General features: G+C 47.8%; 1 protein-coding gene across 1 annotated transcript; it reads right to left on the bottom strand.

Annotated features, from left to right (window-relative positions):
* BTBD2 (BTB (POZ) domain containing 2) lies at positions 1–17,056 on the bottom strand. Its single transcript, XM_009996872.1, has 8 exons — positions 16,941–17,056; positions 13,571–13,727; positions 8,911–9,016; positions 7,933–8,130; positions 4,486–4,678; positions 2,818–2,905; positions 713–859; positions 1–168 (listed from the first exon to the last, which is right to left on the bottom strand). Exons 1-8 carry the CDS (start codon positions 17,021–17,023, stop codon positions 7–9), a joined length of 1,134 nt encoding a protein of 377 aa, XP_009995174.1. The 5' UTR covers positions 17,024–17,056; the 3' UTR covers positions 1–6.
* Positions 17,057–20,101: the final 3,045 nt, after the last annotated feature.

The following is a 20,101-nucleotide window of genomic DNA, read 5'->3' as shown; positions in this document are numbered from 1 at the left end:
GCTGCACTATGTGTAGAAGATGATCTCTGGGATTTGTCCATCCTCCACGGACGTGCCATTGTTGTTTCCGGCCGCGTAACAGAACGTGAAGCAGGTTTTGGCTCCTGTTGTGGGTGATTCATGGATCACTTTGCGAAGTCCTTTGGTTCCATAGTGGGAATCTGGACCCTGTGATGGTCACAGGAGACAAGAACAGATCAAGATGGGGATCACTGCCCTAAGGGACCCTGCTGGGAGGTTTGGCCTCGCAGTCTGGCCCAAAGCAATGAGCTCTGGAGAGCTCAGAACCTCCCTCTTCTTTCTGGTTCTTGCACTTCAGGTATTTTGAACAAAGTCCTGGTCTCCACCAGAGCTTCACACCACATTTAACCTGGTCTCAGCAGTTAAATATCAACTTTTTGAAGCCACTGCAGGCAGGCTGTGGATTCCAAGCCTGCAGAACTGAGTTTATCTGTAGGCACCAAAAGAAAATAACCTCATCCCTAATGCAGCCTGTTCACTGCTGTGCACTTGCAAAACAAGCCAGAAGCCAACTCTGAATGCTGGTGGTGAAAGTGCCCAGCGCACCGGGTGAAGGACCATGGGGCAGATCTTTGAGATCATACTACAGGCCTTGAAAAATGCAGAGCAAGAGCCACACTGCCCTGAAGGGCCTGAAGCTTCCACCCATCTGTATCCCACCCCTTCCACACCAGCAGCCCCAGGCAGGTACCTTGAGGGTAGCACATGCTGTGTAGTTGACGTTGGGTAGAATCTCAACAGGCTCCTTGAACATGACGCGGAAAGTGTTGGAGGATCCGTCACAGCTGAACCCCGTGTCGTTCTGCCCCAGCACCGTGTTGCTGTCTGTGTGGATGATCTGCAAGACACACCAGCCCTTCTCATCTGCACAGCTGTTGGGCACTGCTCTGCACCACTGCAGGTGTGGGCTCTGAACTAGGCTGAGTCTGAGAGACACAGAAGTTTGACCAGCCCCAAGGGTGGTAAGAGCCTGGCCCAGGTTGCCCAGGGAAGCTGTGGCTGCCCCATCCCTGGCAGTGTTGAAGGGCAGGTTGGATGGGGCTTGGAGCAACCTGGGCTGGTGGGAGGTGTCCCTGCCCATTAATGGGGTTGGGACTGGATGATCTTGAAGGTCCCTTCTAAGCCAAACCATTCCATGATTCTATCCCATGACTTACGTCCCACTGCAGGGCTGTGATCACACCAGACTGTGGGCTTGGGTCCTCTCTGCCCAAGACAATCCCTCCTTACCTTGAAGCCTGGCACAGAATGGCCAGCAGACCTTGCGCCTTAGATCTCACCTGCCCTTCTCCTCCAACAGCTCAGGGGCACCAGAAGGAGACCCTGACAATTCAGGACAAAGCACTTACAGACTCCGCTCATCACATCAGCTGTGCTGTTCTGGGATAACTTTCTCAGGGATGGTTCCTCCCCACTGAGCCAGGCTGGAGTTACCTACCCATACCCAGAAGAAGGCATGCAAGGTTTCCCAAAGCCACCCCTGGCTTTCAATAAGACCATGATGGACTTCTGACAACTGTGCCTCCGTGCTACCTGTCACCTCCAGCAGGACACTGACAACATGAGGCCACACACCAGCCCTGCACTGACACACCAACTGATTCCATGTCCCTTGCTGAATCATTATCCAAATGACCCAACAGTGCCAACTGTGGGTTGCAATACAAACCTTTGCTGTGAAAGATGTGAACTATGAAAGCTACTGGGACAGGCTGCCCAGGGCAGTGGTGGAGTCACCACAGAATCACAGACTCATAGAATGTGTTGGGTTGGAAGGGATCTCCAAAAGTGATCTAGTCCAACCCCGCTACAATCAGCAGGGACATCTCACACTAGACCAGATTGCTCAGAGCCCCATCAAGCCTCACCTTGAATGTCTCCAGGATGGGGCCTCCACCACCTTCCTGGGCAACCCATTCCAGTGATCCACCACCTTCATATTCAAGAACTTTTTCCTAATGTCCAACCTAATCCTACCCTTTTCTAGCTTGAAACCATCACCCTTGTCCTGTTGTTACATGCCCTGTGAACAGCTCTTCCCCAGCTTTCTCACAGGCCCCTTCAGGTGCTGGGAGGTGCTCTAAGAAGTGAACACATCCCTGGAGGGGTTTCAAAGCCCTGTACATGGGATGTTGAGGGACATGATTCAGCACTGGACTTGGCAGAGTTGGGTTAATGGTTGGACTTGATGATCTTAAAGGTCTTTTTCCAACCAAAATGATTCTATGAATCATGGCTGATCAGCCCTGTGTGTCTGATCATGGCTGCTCTCCTGCACTGGAGACCAGGGAGCAGAAGGTCCCAGGACTTTTGCAGGAGCTGCAGGGCAGAGAGAGCCTGGCCTGTCTTGCCTGGGATGGGGAAACACTCAAGAGCTTCTTTCCAAACTGCGTCAGAGCTCAGGGTCGTGTGCTCTGAGGCTGCAGCTGGACTGGGGAGCTGCTGCAGTGACGTATGCAAGGGGAGCTGCATCACATCAAAAGCAATAATCCTTCTCATCCCCTGTGCCCCATCTGGCCTTCACTACATCTGCCAACCACCCTACCTAGGAAACACACACAGTCCCTTCCAACTCCAAGATTTTATTGCATATTCATTAAAACTGCCCCATCCCTGGCAGTGCTGAAGGGCAGGTTGGATGGGGCTTGGAGCAACCTGGGCTGGTGGGAGGTGTCCCTGCCCATGCAGGGGGTGGATCTAGATGATCTTTAAGGTCCCTTCCAACCCAAACCATTCTGTGATATGTAAGTTAGTCCCTGCAGCAGCAAATATTTTGAAGGTAGTAGAGAGAATTACCTGTATATTTACTTGGTAATCCGTTGGCCCATGTATGGATCCGTATAATCCAAACCCAACTACAAATATCCTTTTGTTTACTGAGAACCTGCAGGAACAGATCAGGAAAGTCAGACCAACTTGCCACTCCTTGGACTGGTTTAGTACAAGGATGACAGACAAATGTCTTCACTCACTTGTGTTTTATACCTATGATTCAATCAAGCAAACTAAGGGTTTACATGCAACTTAGAACTGAAATCCTTCCCAGAAACCATAATTTGAAAGGTTTGGACTTTTGAATTATACCTTTGACTGTCCTAATCAGCCAGCAATCATTTTCTTTGCTGATGGGAGATACAAAGCTGCACAACCCCAGAGTCCAGGCTCAGGAAGGATTTTGAGGCTTCAGTAACAATGTCAGCAACCAAAAACACCAGCCAGGAGAAGCCTGCAGAGCATGGAATAATGCCCCCCCTCATGGCAGCAGCAGTTTTTCCAGCCAGGTAACAGCAAAGACCACTTTGTGTCATCAGGTATTTCATTGCTGAGCACTGGGGAAGACTCCTCCATGTGCTCCTGGGTGTTTGCAGGGTGTAGTTGCAGGGCAGCTGCACGTGGGATTTAGGCAAGAGTAGAAAATATGATTCAAAAGCTCATGAAGGTGGGAATCCTGGCTGTCCAGACAGCAAAGGGAGGGATAAACACCCCAGTGCCCCACCACAGCTCAGGGAGCAGAGACCCTCAGTGTCTGCCACACCAACAGAATTTCTCCCCCCTTGTCCAGGAGATCCTCAGCCCTGTGTGTCTGATCCTCAGCCCAGCTCAGCAGGGAGCCAGAGGTGCCAGCAGCTGGGCCTGAAGTCACAAGCTCCAAAAGTGTCAGATCTGGGAGCAGGAAGTGTTTGGAGTTACAGCTCATCCAATTAGGATCTTCTGAAAGGGGATGAATAGCCTAGAAGATCCAACCAACAGCTCCATCCATACCCAAGACAACCATCAAAGGGAAGGCTTAAGAATTGTGAAGAACTGTCGTTAACACAAGTGCCCTTTCCACCCAAGGGAAAGACAAATCAGGAAATACCCAAGACATTCTGATCACCTCCTGCCTTGCTCTAACCACTTGGCCCCAAGCCACACCTCCACATCTCTGTCCCTGTTACTGGGCTTTGCTGTTTCTCTACAAGCTTAGGTCTAAACAAACTAGATATTAGCAGAAAAGCAGGAGCAGCAAGCGTTTTATCCTAATCCCTCCCTAAATAGGCAAGATTAAGGGGCTTCAACAAGCCACATTTGCACTTGTAATAGAGCAGGGAATGGACCTAATGGAGCTCTGGTCAGTTGACATACCCAGGCACAGCAGGAAGCTCTCAACTGCCTGGTGACCCCAACCATTACATGTCTGTGTAGCTGCAAGAAGCCACTAGGAAAGGAGAGAAATAATCCCAAGAGGTCTGTGCTGAAGGGCCTGCTTTGCTGGAAACCTTTGCCAATACAGAAGCAAAGTGGCAGTCTGCACATCAGGTGCTGCCTCTGCCCAGCAAAACCCTTTCCCTCCAAGGGCTCACACCAGGCTTCCCAGGGTGGGAGTCAGGGTCTAGCACGTAACCTTGGGGGTTCAGGGCCAGAGTGGGCTGAAAGCTCAGTAAACATCAATCTATCAGCAGCAGAACGAGCAGAGAAGCTGACCTTATCCTGTCACTAGTCCCACTGTACCCCCAGCGGCTCTCCACCTGCTGGAAACGGCTGATGCTGCACTCCTTCCCCCGCAGGCAGCAGCGCGGCCGGTCGATGAACTCCACCCGCGGCTTCGGGTTGACGGTGAAGTGCAGGAACAGGCTCACCACCTCCCGGTCCGTCAGGATTCCCGACTGGGCAGGCCCTGCACAGGAACACGAAAGCAGCCAGGCTGTCAGCTTTGGGAAATCAGAAGGGATCCTTTGGGATTGGCACGGGGAGGATGAGCTGCCCGGCCAAACCCGCCGCACGGGTGGGATCCTGCTGGTGTGTTGGGAAGTTCAGAGGGGAAGGTGCTGCCCACCCTTGGTCTGCAGAGCCTCTGGATGGAACACACAGCTCTGCAGAGCTCTGCCTAACAGGACTGGTTAAAAAAAAAAACCTAAACCATTCAGCTACTCCTTCCCCCATTCCCTCCAGAGATGCCCATACTGGTAGGACACTGGAATTTTCATACATTGATAACATTATATTTTATAATGTGACCATGAAAACACCACAAAAGCCCATGAGGGGTAGTGGGAGGGAGTGGATCACCTGGTTACCAACAACTTACTCAGTGCAGGAGTGTTTTTCAGTCAAGACAAAGGTGGTTTAGCTCATTCCCTGCTTTGGTTCCTCAGGCATTCTCATGAGGGCAGGGAGTGACAGAACAAGGGGGAATGGATTTAAACTGGCAGAGGGAGATTGAGGTGAGACATGAGGAGGGAATTGTGGAGTGTGAGGGTGGTGAGAGCCTGGCCCAGGTTGCCCAGGGAAGCTGTGGCTGCCCCATCCCTGGCAGTGTTGAAGGGCAGGTTGGATGGGGCTTGGAGCAGCCTGGGCTGGTGGGAGGTGTCCCTGCCCATGCAGGGGGGTGGGACTGGATGATCTTTAAGGTCCTTCCAACCCAAACCATTCTATGATTCATTCTATGATCCTATTATTTCATCCCTGCTTTGGGTTTGTTGGGGATTTTTAACACCTTTATTGCAGAACAGCTGAAACATGTTCTCTTCTCCAGTAACTCAATGTTTTCTTTAAAGTGATGCTAAACTCAAGCTTTGGAAACTACTTTAAATGCTTTAAAAAGCAGAACTGGGTAAAATTTGACTCTTAGGCTAATAGACTAAAGCTACTCTGCACCTCTGTTTGCAAGAGGTTTTTAACAGAAACAAGACCACTGCACACTAGAGAAACAACAGCATCAAACGCTCTTTAATGTGGGAAGCAAAAGCCTCAGTACTTGTTGGTCCAAAACGACTTGTAGCTGGTAAATTAATTCATCATGATGTTGTGCAGATGTAATTTGGTCCAAGGCTGCAGTAGGTGGAGATGGAAGAATTTCAGGAAGTCAACTGTTAACAGATTAAGAAGCTCATGGATACTTTGCTCAGCAAAAATCAGCCATCATTGATCATGTCTCAACTTATCCTGTGTTGCTGCAATTTAACTCTCAAATGTTTCAAATTACTTGCTCTCAGGGAAGGGAGTGAGACATTTGCCAGTTAAAACACCTTCATGCAAATCACCATGTTTGATACCAGATTATACAATAAACTGGTGAAACCACTGCCTGTAAAAATCCTTCTTTTTGGTGTTGGGAGAGGGGGGTGGAGGGGAGTGGTTTCCCTCTCCCACCTCTGCTGTGATCAACACAGAAATCCCTCAGAAAAAGGACAAAGCTGAAGCAACACCAGGGTAGCCCCCTGTTTAAGGGGCCAGTGAAGTTTCTCAGGGCTGGGGTTTCTTTTTTTCATCCTTTAGGTTAAAGCAGGTGGAGAAAACTTGAAGGAGTTGCTGTCAAAGCAAGAAGATGAACCAAAGATGTGAGTTGAACAGGCAGCTGGGACACAGCATTGGGATGGGACAACAACACTTCCAGCTCAAAGGCTTCACCTCCAATGCCAAAGTAAAATGTTCCTCCCAGTGAGGGGCTTTTCACCAGAGGGGACAGCGATAGGACATGGGGTAATGGGTTTGAACTGAAAGAGGGGAGATTTAGGTTACATATCAGGAAGAAATTCTTCACCATGAGGGCAGGAAGGAACTGGAATAGGTTGCCCAGGGAAGCTGTGGCTGCCCCATCCCTGGCAGTGCTGAAGGGCAGGTTGGATGGGGCTTGGAGCAACCTGGGCTGGGGGGAGGTGTCCCTGCCCATGCAGGGGGGTTGGATCCTGATGATCTTTAAGGCCCCTTCCAACCTTCACCCTCCCATGATTCTATGAGATCTGAAGGAAGGGGTGAAACAAACAGGATCTACAGAAAAATGCAAAGCTTGTTACAGCCAAACCACCACGATGGCTGTAACACCCTCCAGGAGGATGTTCTCTCCCATCAGGCTGGACCCTGATCTTCTGCACACCAAGAATCCCTGTGCTATGTTTTCACCGTCCACCAACACCATGAGAAGTCACCCAGGTCAGATGAACTCATCTCTGCCTCCCTGAGCAAGTCCCTCCTAAAAGGACTCACCTCCCCAGGACATCACAGCTGTGACAGGCACAACAGAAGGTGGGCACCGAGTCTTATGCACAGATTCATTGCTTACTAAAATCCCCCTCCACCATGATCTGCTGACAAGCTGACACCACCTCAGCCTCAAGAAGCTATCTGCAGAAGAAATGGTGTCACTGACCCCTTTTTGCTTCTTTGTGCTCATCACTGCAGCCCTGAACAAGTTTCAGTTTTGAAAATGGTCTTTTAAAAGACACTCCACAGTGTCTTTTAGCAAGACAACTATTGAAGCTGATTGCCAGTTTTCAATCCCTGAAGCATCACCAGAGTATGAAGTCAATGACAAGAGGCAATGAAAACAAACCAAATCTTTAAAAACTGATTTAGACATCTTTGTAAATCAAGATCTTAATGTAAAGTTGAAAATGCTTTGAGACACAGACTAAACCAACCCTTCATCTCAAAGAACATTCTGAGTTTTTTCTGTTATGGGGCTCTGCTCTGAGGAGCATCAGGAAGACACAGCCAGTCCCACCACTGGATTACAGGCAAAAAGAGGATGGGAAGAAGCATCCTCATGTCTCTTTAGGAGCAGGCTACAATCACCACCAATTATTTCCAACTCCTTTAGCTTTGTGTAACCTAAATGTGTGGAATGGTTAGAAAGGAAAGCCTGGGAAACCCTCTCTTTGGATCTTTGCTCTCAGCTGAATGAGAAGGTGACCACCTGAACTGTGAGTACCAACAGCCAGCTGTGACCCAGCTCACTCCCACCTGATGGAGCCCTGTAGTCTTTAAAACAACGAGTTCAAACAATCATGGATGAAACCAGCATTTACACAACAGATTGGGAAATGACCACAAGATACACAGAGAAAACTCATTTTCATTTTCTACTCAGTCCTCTGCAGTTCAGAAAAAGCAAAACCCAGGGAGTGCCAGAAAGGCCTGTTGTTCAGTTACCTGCTGCAAACTCCTCAATAGTCATCAATGGGAAGCGGATAAGGGAAAGTGCTTTGCCCAGCACCTTCCTCTTGTTCTCTGGAATCACCTGCAGCTGCTGCCGTTGACACTCGGCCTCTGCCCAGCGAACCACCGCGTTGAACAAACGCACCTCCCGGATCCCCAGGGTGTCCCTCTCCAGCACTGCAACCAGAGTGTCTGCAAGGCAGGACAGACAGGGACAACTTCAGGCACTAACCCAAATCACCCCCGTTTTACCTCACCAGAAGTACCCTGTGTACAGCCAAGGTAAGAACAGGAGAAGCAACTGAAAACACAGCACCTCCCAAATCCTCTCATCTCCTCCAAGGAAGATCCATCTGCTTATTCCATAAGCAAGTAACTCACTGGAGCAGCAAGTGGTGCCCATTTAATTGGCATGTTAATGGAAGTGCAGAAGAATGAACTTCATCTTACTTGAGGTCAAATCTGGATGAAGCAGCATGAGAGCCAGAGGGTTACCTGTGCCTTATCTCCAGAGTGCATCTCATTAGAAGAAGGTTAAAGTCTGAATTTTAATGTTTATTAACAGTGCCCAGCAAGTCTGGAAACAGCATAAGATAATTTAAAAGGCCAGTTCTTGCTTCCAGAAAACACATCACTTTTTTTAAACTCCAAAACCTGACAAAGACTCAGGGAACATTTCCAACTCCACAAAAGAAGGCAAGTTACACCCACCCCAAACCTGCCAACATCAACAGAGAAAATGGGCTTTGTATCATGCCCAGAAAACTCAAGTTGTACCAAAGTAAGCATATTCCAGGATATTTCTACATGCTCTTTTGCAAATGCCTTGTCTCTGGGCACTTAGCGCCAGAGACTGGTTGTCCAACAGACCAGCAAAGCCACAAGGGAGAAGTGCCAAGTATGAACCTGTAACAACTTCAGAGGCTGCTTGTTAGGAGAGCATGTAGAGGGAGGAGGGGAAAAAAAGCTTACCCAGATCAATGTCTGTAAACCCCTCTGCATTGATGGCATCTGATGTGTTCTTGTCTATGTTCTCTAAGCAAAGGCTGGCCAGCTGAGGCTCATCAAACAGTCTTGCCTAGTGATAAAGAACAAGTGGTTAACACAAGAGGTATTGTAGGCTAAGTAAGGAGATCCCCTTCTCTCCCAGAGCCCATCTTCATTAGCAACACTCTGCCTGACTGCAGCCTGAATTCACTGGCCTGCAGCAGCCTTTCACAAGCAGTTAAGCATGACAAGGCAAACACTAGAAAAATCCAGGTCTGGCATCAGCCCTGGCTCAGCTGGGCATGTCTTCAGGCACGTCTCTGTTCTAACATCACATCAGTTAGCACAGCTCGAGTGCTTCCCAGCACCCACTGACCACGGCACGAAGTGTGGGCAATTCTTACAGCATCATTTTTCTGTTTTATTTTCTATTCCTATTCTATTTTCTATATATAGTTCTGGGCTCCCCAGTTCCAGAGGGACAGGGATCTACTGGAGAGAGTCCAAGGGAGGCCACGAGGATGATGAAGGGGCTGGAACACCTGCCTAAGGAGGAAAGGCTGAGAGATCTGGGGCTGTTCAGTCTGGACAGGAGAAGACTGAGGGGGGATCTAATGAATGTCTCTCAATACATGAGGGCAGCAAGAAGGCAGGGACAAGCTCTTGTCACTTGTGCCCTGGGATAGGATGAGGGGCAATGGATTCAAACTGGAGCCCAGGAAGTTCCATCTCAACATGAGGAAGAGCTTCTTTGCTGTGAGGGTGACAGAGCCCTGGGACAGGCTGCCCAGAGAGGCTGTGGAGTCTCCTTCTCTGGAGACTTTCCAGCCCTGTCTGGATGCCTTTCTGAGTGTCCTGCCCTGGTTTTGGTCCTGCTCTGGCAGGGGGGTTGGACTGGATGATCTTCAGAGGTCCCTTCCAACCCCTGACATGCTGTGATTCTGTGATTTAGAAGAAAGCTTTGCCCAGTGACTTCAGAGCTGCTCACTGCAGGAATAAGCAGAGACAGGTTCTTCTGTAAGAATAGTCACACTGATCTCATCCAGCAGCAGAACTGCCTCTGCAGACACACTGCTTGGGTCCAGAGGATGTGCAAAACCCCATGGAGGGCACAGCTTAGTGCTCATGCATGTTTTGCACAGAAACAGCCACTATCATCTAGCTCCCTTTAAGAATTGCCCCCAAAATTGGTTACTACTCCAAAGAAGGCCTGCACACAGCTTGGAGAGTTGCTCAGAACCTCTGCACAACTTAAGTGAAGTCTTTTAACAGTTTCACCATTTCAGATCCCCCTTGACTGCCAAGACAAGTTACCAACCCCATGCCCAGCCCAAGCAGAAATGAGCAGGGAACACAAAGAAGTCACTGGGACAACCTCTTCTTCCCAGAGATTGGTTTTGCTAGTGAGGAAGCAACTGCCTCACAACCACACCTAACCCATCTGATGAGCTGGGACTTGAACTCACTGCCACAGGTAAGGTTTAAAAATTGTGGTTTGGGCTGGGAATTCAGTCACTCATGGAGGCAGTGGCCTGCGTGGCCAGCAGGTCACTGAGGTTCTCCTCCCCCTTTGCTCTGCCCTGGTGAGGCCTCACCTGATGAAATGTGTCCAGTTCTGGGCTGCCCAGTTCAGGAAGGACAAGGAGCTACTGGAGAGAGCCCAGCACAGGGCCCTGAGATGCTGAGGGGCTGGAGCTTCTGCCTGTGAGGAAAGGCTGGGAGAGCTGGGGCTGCTCAGCTGGAGAAAAGGAGGCTGAGGGGGGGGCCTGATCAGTGCTGGGGAATATCTCCAGGGGGTGGCAGGAGGATGGGGCCAGACTCTGCTCAGGGGTGCCCAGGGACAGGACAAGGGGCAATGGGCACAAACTGGAGCACAGGAGGTTCAAGTTAAACATAAGGAAAATACTTCTTGACTGTGAGGGTGGCAGAGCCCTGGGACAGGCTGCCCAGGGAGGCTGTGGAGTCTCCATCCCTGGAGACATTCCCACCTCACCTGGATGTGTTCCTGTGGGATCTGCTCTGGTGAACCTGCTCTAGCAGAGGGTTGGACTGGATGATCTCCAGAGGTCCCTTCCAACTCTGGGATTCTATGTAACTCCATTTTCTCAGGGACCAGGGATGCTCCAGCTATTGTCACCTGCTCCTGAGGCCAGAGAACTGCTAGTGCCTTGCACTCTTGGCATCCCAGAGCTGGGACTGACTCAGACTTTACTCCTGTAGTGGCTCTCTTGACACGTGAAGGACTTAGGTTACACTCACAGAATTCTCCTTCAGAGCAGCTTCAGGCAAGACATTATTTCTTTGTTGATCAAAGTGACATTTGCATGTACGTCTGGCATGAAAGAGGATCATGGGTTCACTATGAGGCACAATCAATTAAGAGAACTGTTTGCCACTCATAGTCTTGCCAGAGATGGGTAGTTGCTTGAAATGCTGTCAATGACACAGTTGCTGGACCAGCAGGATTCAGCAATGATGCAGAGAAAGGAGGTTTGGGGCTCTTAGGTCCACAGTCTTAAGCCTGTTGGGAAATGTTTTGTACAAGATGCACCTCAGGCGTGGAACTGACTGTACAAATGGTCAATTTGTTGCAGTAACAGCAGAAAACAGAGGCTGATTTTCACACTGAACGACCAGAACCAGAAGCATTTTGAGAACAAATCCACTTTAGGTGAGGTGCCTCATGCAGCCAGTCCCCAAGACAATCTATTGCTCAAATAACATCAGCCTCAAACATTTTAGAGACTCAATACACTGCAACAGTGAACACAAACTAGATATGAATCTCATTAATCACCATGGATAAGCCCCAGACAAAAGGATCCAGGAAAGCCTGTCTCCATCTGGCATTTCAGCTGCCCCAGTGCAGGTTTCCAGTGTATCCTGGTTTTGACACCTGAAAAACCAGGACACCTTCCTCTTTTGCCAAAGAAGGACCTTTGTGACTTGTAAGGAAGTCACCATGAACCCCAGTGTTTTTGCAGCTTTGGCAAGATGTCAAGTTGCAGAGACTTAGAAGGCTGCAGAAATCCCCACATAAAGACTACCCACCAAAGAGCTGACACCTCTAATCCTCCCAAGGTGAGGTAAGATGCCTCTTCAAAGCTGCAGCCTGCTGGGAAGATCTCTTCTCAGCACTTGGCAAACAGCTCCTGATCTTTCAGACTGAACCCCAAGAACAGGAGAGCTGCAGCCAAAGAGCTACAATTGTCCTACCACACATCAGATGGGAGCATAGATTTTAGTTACCACCATCCAAGCAGGAATATTGACGTTCTGAATCTTCCCCAGGGAAGTGCAGTGTGGCTCCCCCCATGTCCCAGAGGCTGCCTCACTCATTCATGGCATGTGGAAAAGGGCCAAGTTGAGAGGATGTGTGAAGAGAGACACATGGATAGGACATTTTTGTAGCAATAACTGAATCCTAGGAGCGAAGTGTCTACAAGAGCATTGTAACATGGAACTAGTTTGAAAACTTGATCCTGATCACTCCTAACAAGAAGGAAAAGAACCAGTACCAGATATGCTGGGCAAGACAGGATGACCCCTCAGAGCCAGGCCACCTTAGTGTGCTGGTTCCCAAGTCAGGGCAGCTGTGAAAACTTTGCAAGGTTTGCTTAACATCAGGAATCACAGCAACTTTCCAGAGCTGCCTGGTCAGAAATATTCCTCCAGAGCTAGTCAAAAGTGCCTACTCCCTACAGGAAAGAAACTGGCACACACTGTGCCTTTTGGTTCCTGGTTCTTACACCATTCCCAGCAGGGTGTCCCTGGCAGTGCCACAGACATCATGGCGCATGGGTGACAGCACTGAGGAGGTCACTGCCATGTCACCAGCTGTCAGCAGGGACCAGAAAGAAGAGATAGGGCTGGGAAATGGGAAGGACAGTGATGCTGCTCCAATCAACCTGCACAAGAAGTCTGATCTTCTCCAAAAGAAGGAGCAGTACACGCTGCCTTTTTGTTTGCTGCTTAGAAGAGTCAAATGGAAGATGGGGGAGTCCAGCCCTCCCAGGTGGGATCAGACAAGAGGGGCACAAGGATTCAGAGTCTCAGCCAGAGCCAAGAGAGATGGCTGCACTGGAACTCCAGGTTGACATCCCTGCAGTACAGCAGGAGGGTGAGCTAGAAAAGGCTGAGGAAGAAATCACCTTGTTCTTCTGACAGGAAAATAAACCAAAACACTCATGAAGAAGTTGCATTTTCTGTCTCATTCTCATTTAAAGGAAACTATTGCAAAAGAAGATCTTCAGAGAACATCTGGCCAGCTAGATGCAGCAAGCTTTGCAAAAGGAAAGCTTATTACACCAGTTCTGAAGCTTACAAGCAACATCATCCCATTTCACTTTTATTCTTGGCCAATGAAACTTTTCCACCCTGTTCACTTCTTCCCCAGCTCACACTCTGGAAGGAATCCCCTGCCACAACAAAACAGAAAGCAGATCTGAACTGGCACCAACATTTGTATTTTATTGCTCTTTGTAAGAACCTGCTCACCAGCACTAGACTCCTGGAAGGAAGAATTCAGAATGACAAAGAACTGCTCCATTTTGGATGATCAAGTCCACAACACTCAAAAAACTTCAATTTTCCTATTATGATGGACCTTGCTCAAGAGACTGAATGCAAATGGTTGCAAACTCACCTGTGTTAACAGCATGAATGCATTGTCTGCTCGGAGGTTTTTTTTGAGGAATTCCACACAATGAGCTTCAAGGGCTGGAACTGCATATTTTTTAGCTGTGTAAAGTGTTGTCATAACAGTCTCTGGTCCAATCTGAACTTCGTCTGAATAAAGAAACCTGGAAACATGCAAACAAACATTGCTCTGGTGAAGCTAAGATAACAGGGTAATAACCTTTGAAATTCATAAAAAAACATGTTTGTGCTTCTGCCCACCATCCAGAGATGGGTTTTCACATCCTTTCCACTGACTGGTTTACCAAAGGGAAACTCTTTATTTATTTAAAAAAAAACAAAACAAAACCCCACAGCCTTTACAATGTAACTTTTAATGAATGAAAATAGCTGCTGAAGCACCTTGAACTGCTTAACATCCCACAATCAGTGAGTTGCTCAGCCTGACTCCAGGCTGGGAGTCTCTGGCCAATTACACCCCTTGAAATTAACATTTTTGGCTGTTCACTTAGACTAAACAAGGAAAAACATTCAACCCTGCCTGCCTACTCTGTTTTACATACCAGTAAGTGGTCAAAAGCACTCAGGCATCCCCTGCAGTTGAGGTGTTTTATCCACACCCCACCTTCCCCTCATCACTTTATATACTGAAATGTTTCATTTCATTATACAGATGTTAAGCAGAGAACTTCAGCATAAAAAAAAGTTAATTGTGAGGAAAAACACGGGCTGTGCTAGCAAAGCACCAGCCCTCCCTGTTAGGCCAAAACAAGGAAGTACATTCACACCACATGGAAAAACAAAGGTCTTCATAGGAAGCCTGAGGGAGCCTCCTCAGGCCCAAGCATCCTGATCAGAGACAGCAGGAACTGACAGGCTGAGTTCAGTAAAACCAGCCCCCACTTGGATGTCAGTCCCCATCCCTTTTAGAGTCTTTGTTTACTGTTTTTCCTTTAATCAGTCAAGCCTTTGCCAAGCAGGATCTGAAAGGCAGGGAGCCCAGACGAGTAACATTAAGTGTGCTACCTGTGCTTGGAATTCCTATTCCATGGGGAGGTGTCCCTGTCCATGCAGGGGGTTGGAACTAGATGATCTTTAAGGCCCCTCAACCCAAACTACTCTATGATTCTATGCTATTTTGAAAACTCCAGGAATTTCTTCCTCTGTGTCTCTCCAAAGGGGCACAACAACAGGTTGTGTGGCTGCTGTTTAGGGAGCATCCCTGCCTGGAGGGACTTGCTGCAGAGAAGCAGTGCAGCTCCAGATCCTCCAGCTGGAGGGAAGCAGGATGCAACCCAGGGAAGAAGCATCAACAGGGGGATTCAGATGGAGGGAAACAGTCTCACTGCTGCTGAAAGCAGGCTTTTGTGCTGCTCTGGAACATCTGTTAATAACAGCATCAAGCCACAGGCTCATGAATGTATTTTGCACACACCCCTCCACCAGTCCTATTCTCACTAATCCTTTTTATTAAAAGATTAAAAGAACACAGTTGCTCTAAAAGCAAATAGTACTATTTACTGCAATGACTGTGTTAGTATTTATTTTTATGTTAGTGTAAACAGTGTGAGCTAAGAGGGACAGCAACAGAGGCTCAAACAGGAAAAGTGCAGTATCAATTTAAAAGATCTAGATCACAAAAGATCTAGATCACAAAAGGGACCTCCTGGTGAACATTCAGGATGGGCCCTTTGTCCTTGATCAGCTCCTGATCCTACAGCATTAGATCATGGCTTGAATCAAGTCCAGAGACACATGTACTGATCAGCTGCCATTTCAGATCAGTGTTTGGAGGGACTGGTTTTACTCTAGGGAGGTTCCTACCACACACTTGGTAAGCTTCCTACTGGAACACAGCCCCCAAGCTCCCTTTGGCACATTTAAGCTCTGAGCATTCTAAAAGCAACAATTCAATTCTGGATTGAAACATCTGAGGTGTCACTGGACTGTGGGCACAGCTGCTGGAGCACAAGTGCAAACTTCAGAGGTGCTGTGATAACCCACAGGGCCACAAGTTCTCCTATACATATTATAAACATTTCTGTGGAAATCCACCTAAACTCATCACTTTAGTCTCTTCAGATGATGGTTCTATTCCCAGGTCATATTGTTTAAGCAACCGGCAGGGAAACAACACAATTTTGTCTCTAATTCCCTCAATATTTTAGCCTCACTAAGTTTTGAGGACAGACAGCAGCTCTGCACTCCAGAGATCCACCTGGCTGACAGTCACACACCAATTAGAGGGATTCCCCATGTGCTGGTGTCTGGTTTAAAACAAGCCAAAGGGGAGGGAACCAGGGGCTCCCTATTATTTCTGCCCTTTCATCCAACAAAGATAAATTTGAAAATCTTCTAAGATAGCACAGTCAAGACTGAAGCACTTTTGGAAGGTAAAGCAGAAAGTGTGCCAAAGCTATAGATAGTCATTGTTCCCAAGAGGAAGCAAACAGGGAACATGTGAAGAGCACAGGACTGGAAACCCCTGGAAGTAGGTTACAGAAATCCTATAGAAATGGGACAATGACTTTCCAGCACACATCCAGGATTGCTGCTGGGTGTTATACAGCACCAGCCGAGCTTAAAGGAATCAGTGAATAGGGTGGTACAGCCCTTCCTCCTCCTCCCAGCACGTAGACTTAGAACTCCTGCTGCAAAACGTGAATTCAACACCAGCTCTCCAGGAGAGGAATAAAACAGGCACGAGGAGAGATACACACAGAATGGCTGACATGGCCTTCACACCCTTGCTTACCTGTTAGGACTTGCTCATTTGCCCACAGCCTAAATGAGCTCCAAGGATCTGTACCTTGTGGAGCTTTGAGAGGGTGACTTTCCTCTGCTGCTCTCAAAGAGCATTTGGAGCAAATCAAACCAATTCCTGAATATGGGAAACTGTTCTTTTCTTCCCCACGTAAGTCTAAACAAGAATTTATGAGACAATTCCTGAATGGGTGGATATCAACTGAACTACAAGGGCCAGCATGTGCATTTATTCCAGCTGCTAACCAGAACATCTCCCTCTTGCTGCATTTACCTGGTCTAACTATATAGAACCATATATTTATAATAATATAAACATTCTCATTTAGTTTTGCCCACACTGCAGGAGGACATAATTCACTATTAGTAAACCAAAACATGGAGCAAGTCAGGTATGTTTGTGCAGGAGTTGCACAGAACTTTTACCCAGGAAAAGAGAGATTTCACACCAGCACTTAAAACATTTTTGAACAGATCAACAAAGGGGCATTTAATTTAGAAACGTGAAGATCTCCACTCTACAAAAAAAATGCTTCACTGCTTTCATGAAAAAATAACCTCCTCTGCAATAAATCTGTCCATTCCAGTGACACTGTAGATTAGAAGCAGCTTACTTCAGCAGAGCCAGGAAGGCAGCAGGCTCCACATCAGGCAGCTCAATCTCTGTAGAAGTTGTGGCCATCCCACCATTAAACATCGCATCGAAGACTGCGCTGCCCACGGCCAGCACGAACCTACCATTACAAAAACAAACAAGCAACAAAAAAAATGGGATGTTAAATCATATTCACCTTCCTCCTCCTCCCACCCCCCCAAAAAAATTGCCCAGGCTAGTTGCTGTTCCCCAAGGCCACTCCCCAGGGGAAGCAAACTGTTCCCAGTATTAAAGCAAAAGTGTTTTGCAACAGAAGGGAGTGTCAGGCTTTCTGTTCATTTACTGCAAAAACACCAGAGTCACAAGCAACTTCACTTTGAGCTCTGGTCCAGCATCCAACATGGTAATGGTTCCCCAAAGACAAGACTTTGTGCATCATGGAACAGCATGTATGTGGCTGCTTTGCAAAGTCCTTGTCGGAGCCTATTCATGAGGTTGAGAAGCTAAAAAACAATGAACTTAAGGAATTTAAGTTATCCCAGTGAACAGAGCCCAAGTCTTGGTGTAATTCCCCACAGGCACTTACTGAAAACACTTATGGAAAACTGGTCACAACACACTACCCATCCTCTTTCCTTCTCCACAGATGCCACCCTAGGTGACACTGGGAGCTGGGGACTCCAGCACCTCCTGCAGCAGCTCCTGCCACAGAAAACCTGCTCCAGGTTTAGCCCAGAAGACAGAGAAACCTCACTGAAAGCAAACCAGCACTGCCAGGTTTGCCTTTCTGCACTGCTGTGAGTTGACGTGGTGATTAACAGTGAGATGTATTATGAGCCCTAAAGGAACAGGATGCAAGAATTCCCACAAACCAGGTTTGAGACTGAAAATAATATTCCAGGGCTCTCACCGTAAACCAGATTATTTCCCTCACTCATCAACCCCAGCTCCTGCTTCAGGAGGAGGCACAGATCTGCGCTGCTGAGAGGCCTGTGTAGATGGAAGCTGCTGTACCTGCCTGAGGCCTTAGAAAAGCCATTTTGAGAACTTCCATTGTTGGAAAATGCAGGGGTTTTTTCCCAGCAAAGTGATGCTGTATCTGCAGCCCAGCAGCCCCCTGAGGTTAAACACAGCACAGGGCAGGGAGGTCACAGCTCAGCAGCACAGGGAGGCAGAGGAGCCCAGGCTGCAGAAGCCATCACTGCATCCAGCTGAGTGTGAAAAGGAAGAAGCTGGAAAATTCAGGGGCTCTGGCTGCATTTGATGAAGACCTGGACAGAGAAGCACCAAGATCTGCAGGCAGAAAACTGCTCAGGACAGGAGACATGAGACTGAAACCTCCAGCACTCAGACCCCAAGAAAAGCCCTTCACTAAAGGGGAATTTCAGGTAGATTTTGCTGCAGTAGGAAATGACAGAGAAGCCTTTTTTTTTTTTTCCCTATAAACAAAATTTGTCATCTTCTCACTTCTCACTCCCCTCCCACCCAGAGGAGGCCTTCCAGGGACACAATGGAGCAAAGCACTGTGGATGTGCCAGGCTTGTTTGCTCTGACAGACTGTTTGGCTGACAAGCTCTATTATTTCTGATTCAAGAGAGTCAGGGACAAACCACAGCAGTTTTTAAAAGTACACACATGCATATTTTGATCAAGCAATTCTGAAAGAAAATGTCGAGGACAAATTAAAAAAACCTTGCTCACAATCCTAGAATTGCCAGATGAAACAGAAATCCTTGTTCCTACAAAAGCACTGATGGTGGCCAGAGAGTCACAGGCATTATTTGCTACCAAGAAACAACATGAAATTAGTTGCACTCCAAAATTTTCATTCTCACAGCCAACACAGAATACATCCTCAATGAGCAGAAGGAATTTGGCATTAATTAAAAAAAAAAAGCCTCCCAAATTTTTGCTTCCATTTCTCTCAGGGACAAGTCAGTCTGACTTTTTAACTGCTGAGCCAGCAGCTTAAACTGCAGATCCCAACAGGTGCCATAGAGATAGATACACAAGAGTCCAAATTTTAAGTTCCTCTAAACTATTAACATGAGAAAATTCTTCTCTCTTCTTGGTGTCTTCTCACTCCTGCTAAAATGAACACTTAAAGAAAGCTATTCTAAACAGCCCAGGAAAAGCAGGGACATGCACCATTTCTCCTACACAGTCTGAGTCTTCCCCTACCTCTCAGGTCTGCAAAAGGAAGACATGGGTTTGTTTCAGGGGGAAGGATCACAGAACCATCAAGAATCAATCAAGAAACACAATTAATGAGCCAAACTGGCAGAGTAATCATAGAATCACAGAACGATAAGTTTGGAAAGGACCAAGTTTCAACCTCCCTGCTATGAGCAGGGACACCTCCCACCAGCCCAGGTTGCTCCAAGCCCCATCCAACCTGCCCTTCAGCACTGCCAGGGATGGGGCAGCCACAGCTTCCCTGGGCAACCTGTTCCAGTGCCTTCCTGCTCTCATGGTGAAGAATTTCTTCCTGATGTCTAACCTAAATCTCTCCCCTTTCAGTTTAAAACCATTACCCCTTGTTCTATCACTGCCCTGGTGAAAAAGCTACTCTGGTGAAAAGCCCCTCCCCAGCTTTCCTGCAGACCCCCTTCTCTTGTATCCCCCTCCTGGTTTTGGGCAGCACTGCCTGATGCACACCTGCAGCTCTCAAAAGGGAAACAGAGGTACCCTAAGCTCAGCGTGGTGACCCTCAAACAGAGGGTTCTTCTTAAACAAAGTCATGGCCAAAACAAAATGGACTTCTGAAAGGATGCAGAGGATTGACCAGAAGCAAAGAACTAAGTAACACTCATTTCTTATCGTTCCCTCTGCACACGTTAAGAATCAAACTGGCTTTCAGCAATAAGAGTCATGGGAACTTCCAGGAGGTTAATAATTAGGTTTGTCTTCATGAGGATCCAAACTTGACTCCTGAGGCTTTTGAAGGCCTGCATGAAAATGCCTTTCATTGTGCTACTTAAACCTTCTGCCCACCAATCATCACTTCTTCCTTGTTCACCTTGGCATCTCCACATGTCACCTTGTTTAATTTGCACAACCGCCAGCCCTGCTCCCTTCCCAGGCACTATGGTAATACCAGTAATAAAATAAACCACTCAAGAGCCACCACTGCACAGCACCTCCCTCCTCCATCCGCTCCACTGCAGAGAAATCTTAAAA

This window comes from Chaetura pelagica, unplaced genomic scaffold, assembly GCF_000747805.2.
Source record: "Chaetura pelagica isolate M959 unplaced genomic scaffold, ChaPel_1.0 scaffold504, whole genome shotgun sequence".
NCBI lineage: Eukaryota > Metazoa > Chordata > Aves > Apodiformes > Apodidae > Chaetura > Chaetura pelagica.
The sequence above is the reverse complement of the archived record's forward strand: the minus strand, read 5'-3'. Positions and strand labels throughout refer to the sequence as shown.

Excerpts from the sequence above, each read along its gene's own strand:
- BTBD2 (XM_009996872.1), bottom strand. The coding sequence starts at position 17,023 with ATGTTTAATGGTGGGATGGCCACAACTTCTACAGAGATTGAGCTGCCT. Across the intron at positions 9,017-13,570 it reads CATTCATGCTGTTAACACAG|GCAAGACTGTTTGATGAGCC; the intron begins GTGAGTTTGCAA and ends CTTTATCACTAG. Across the intron at positions 2,906-4,485 it reads GGGACTAGTGACAGGATAAG|GTTCTCAGTAAACAAAAGGA; the intron begins GTCAGCTTCTCT and ends CTGTTCCTGCAG.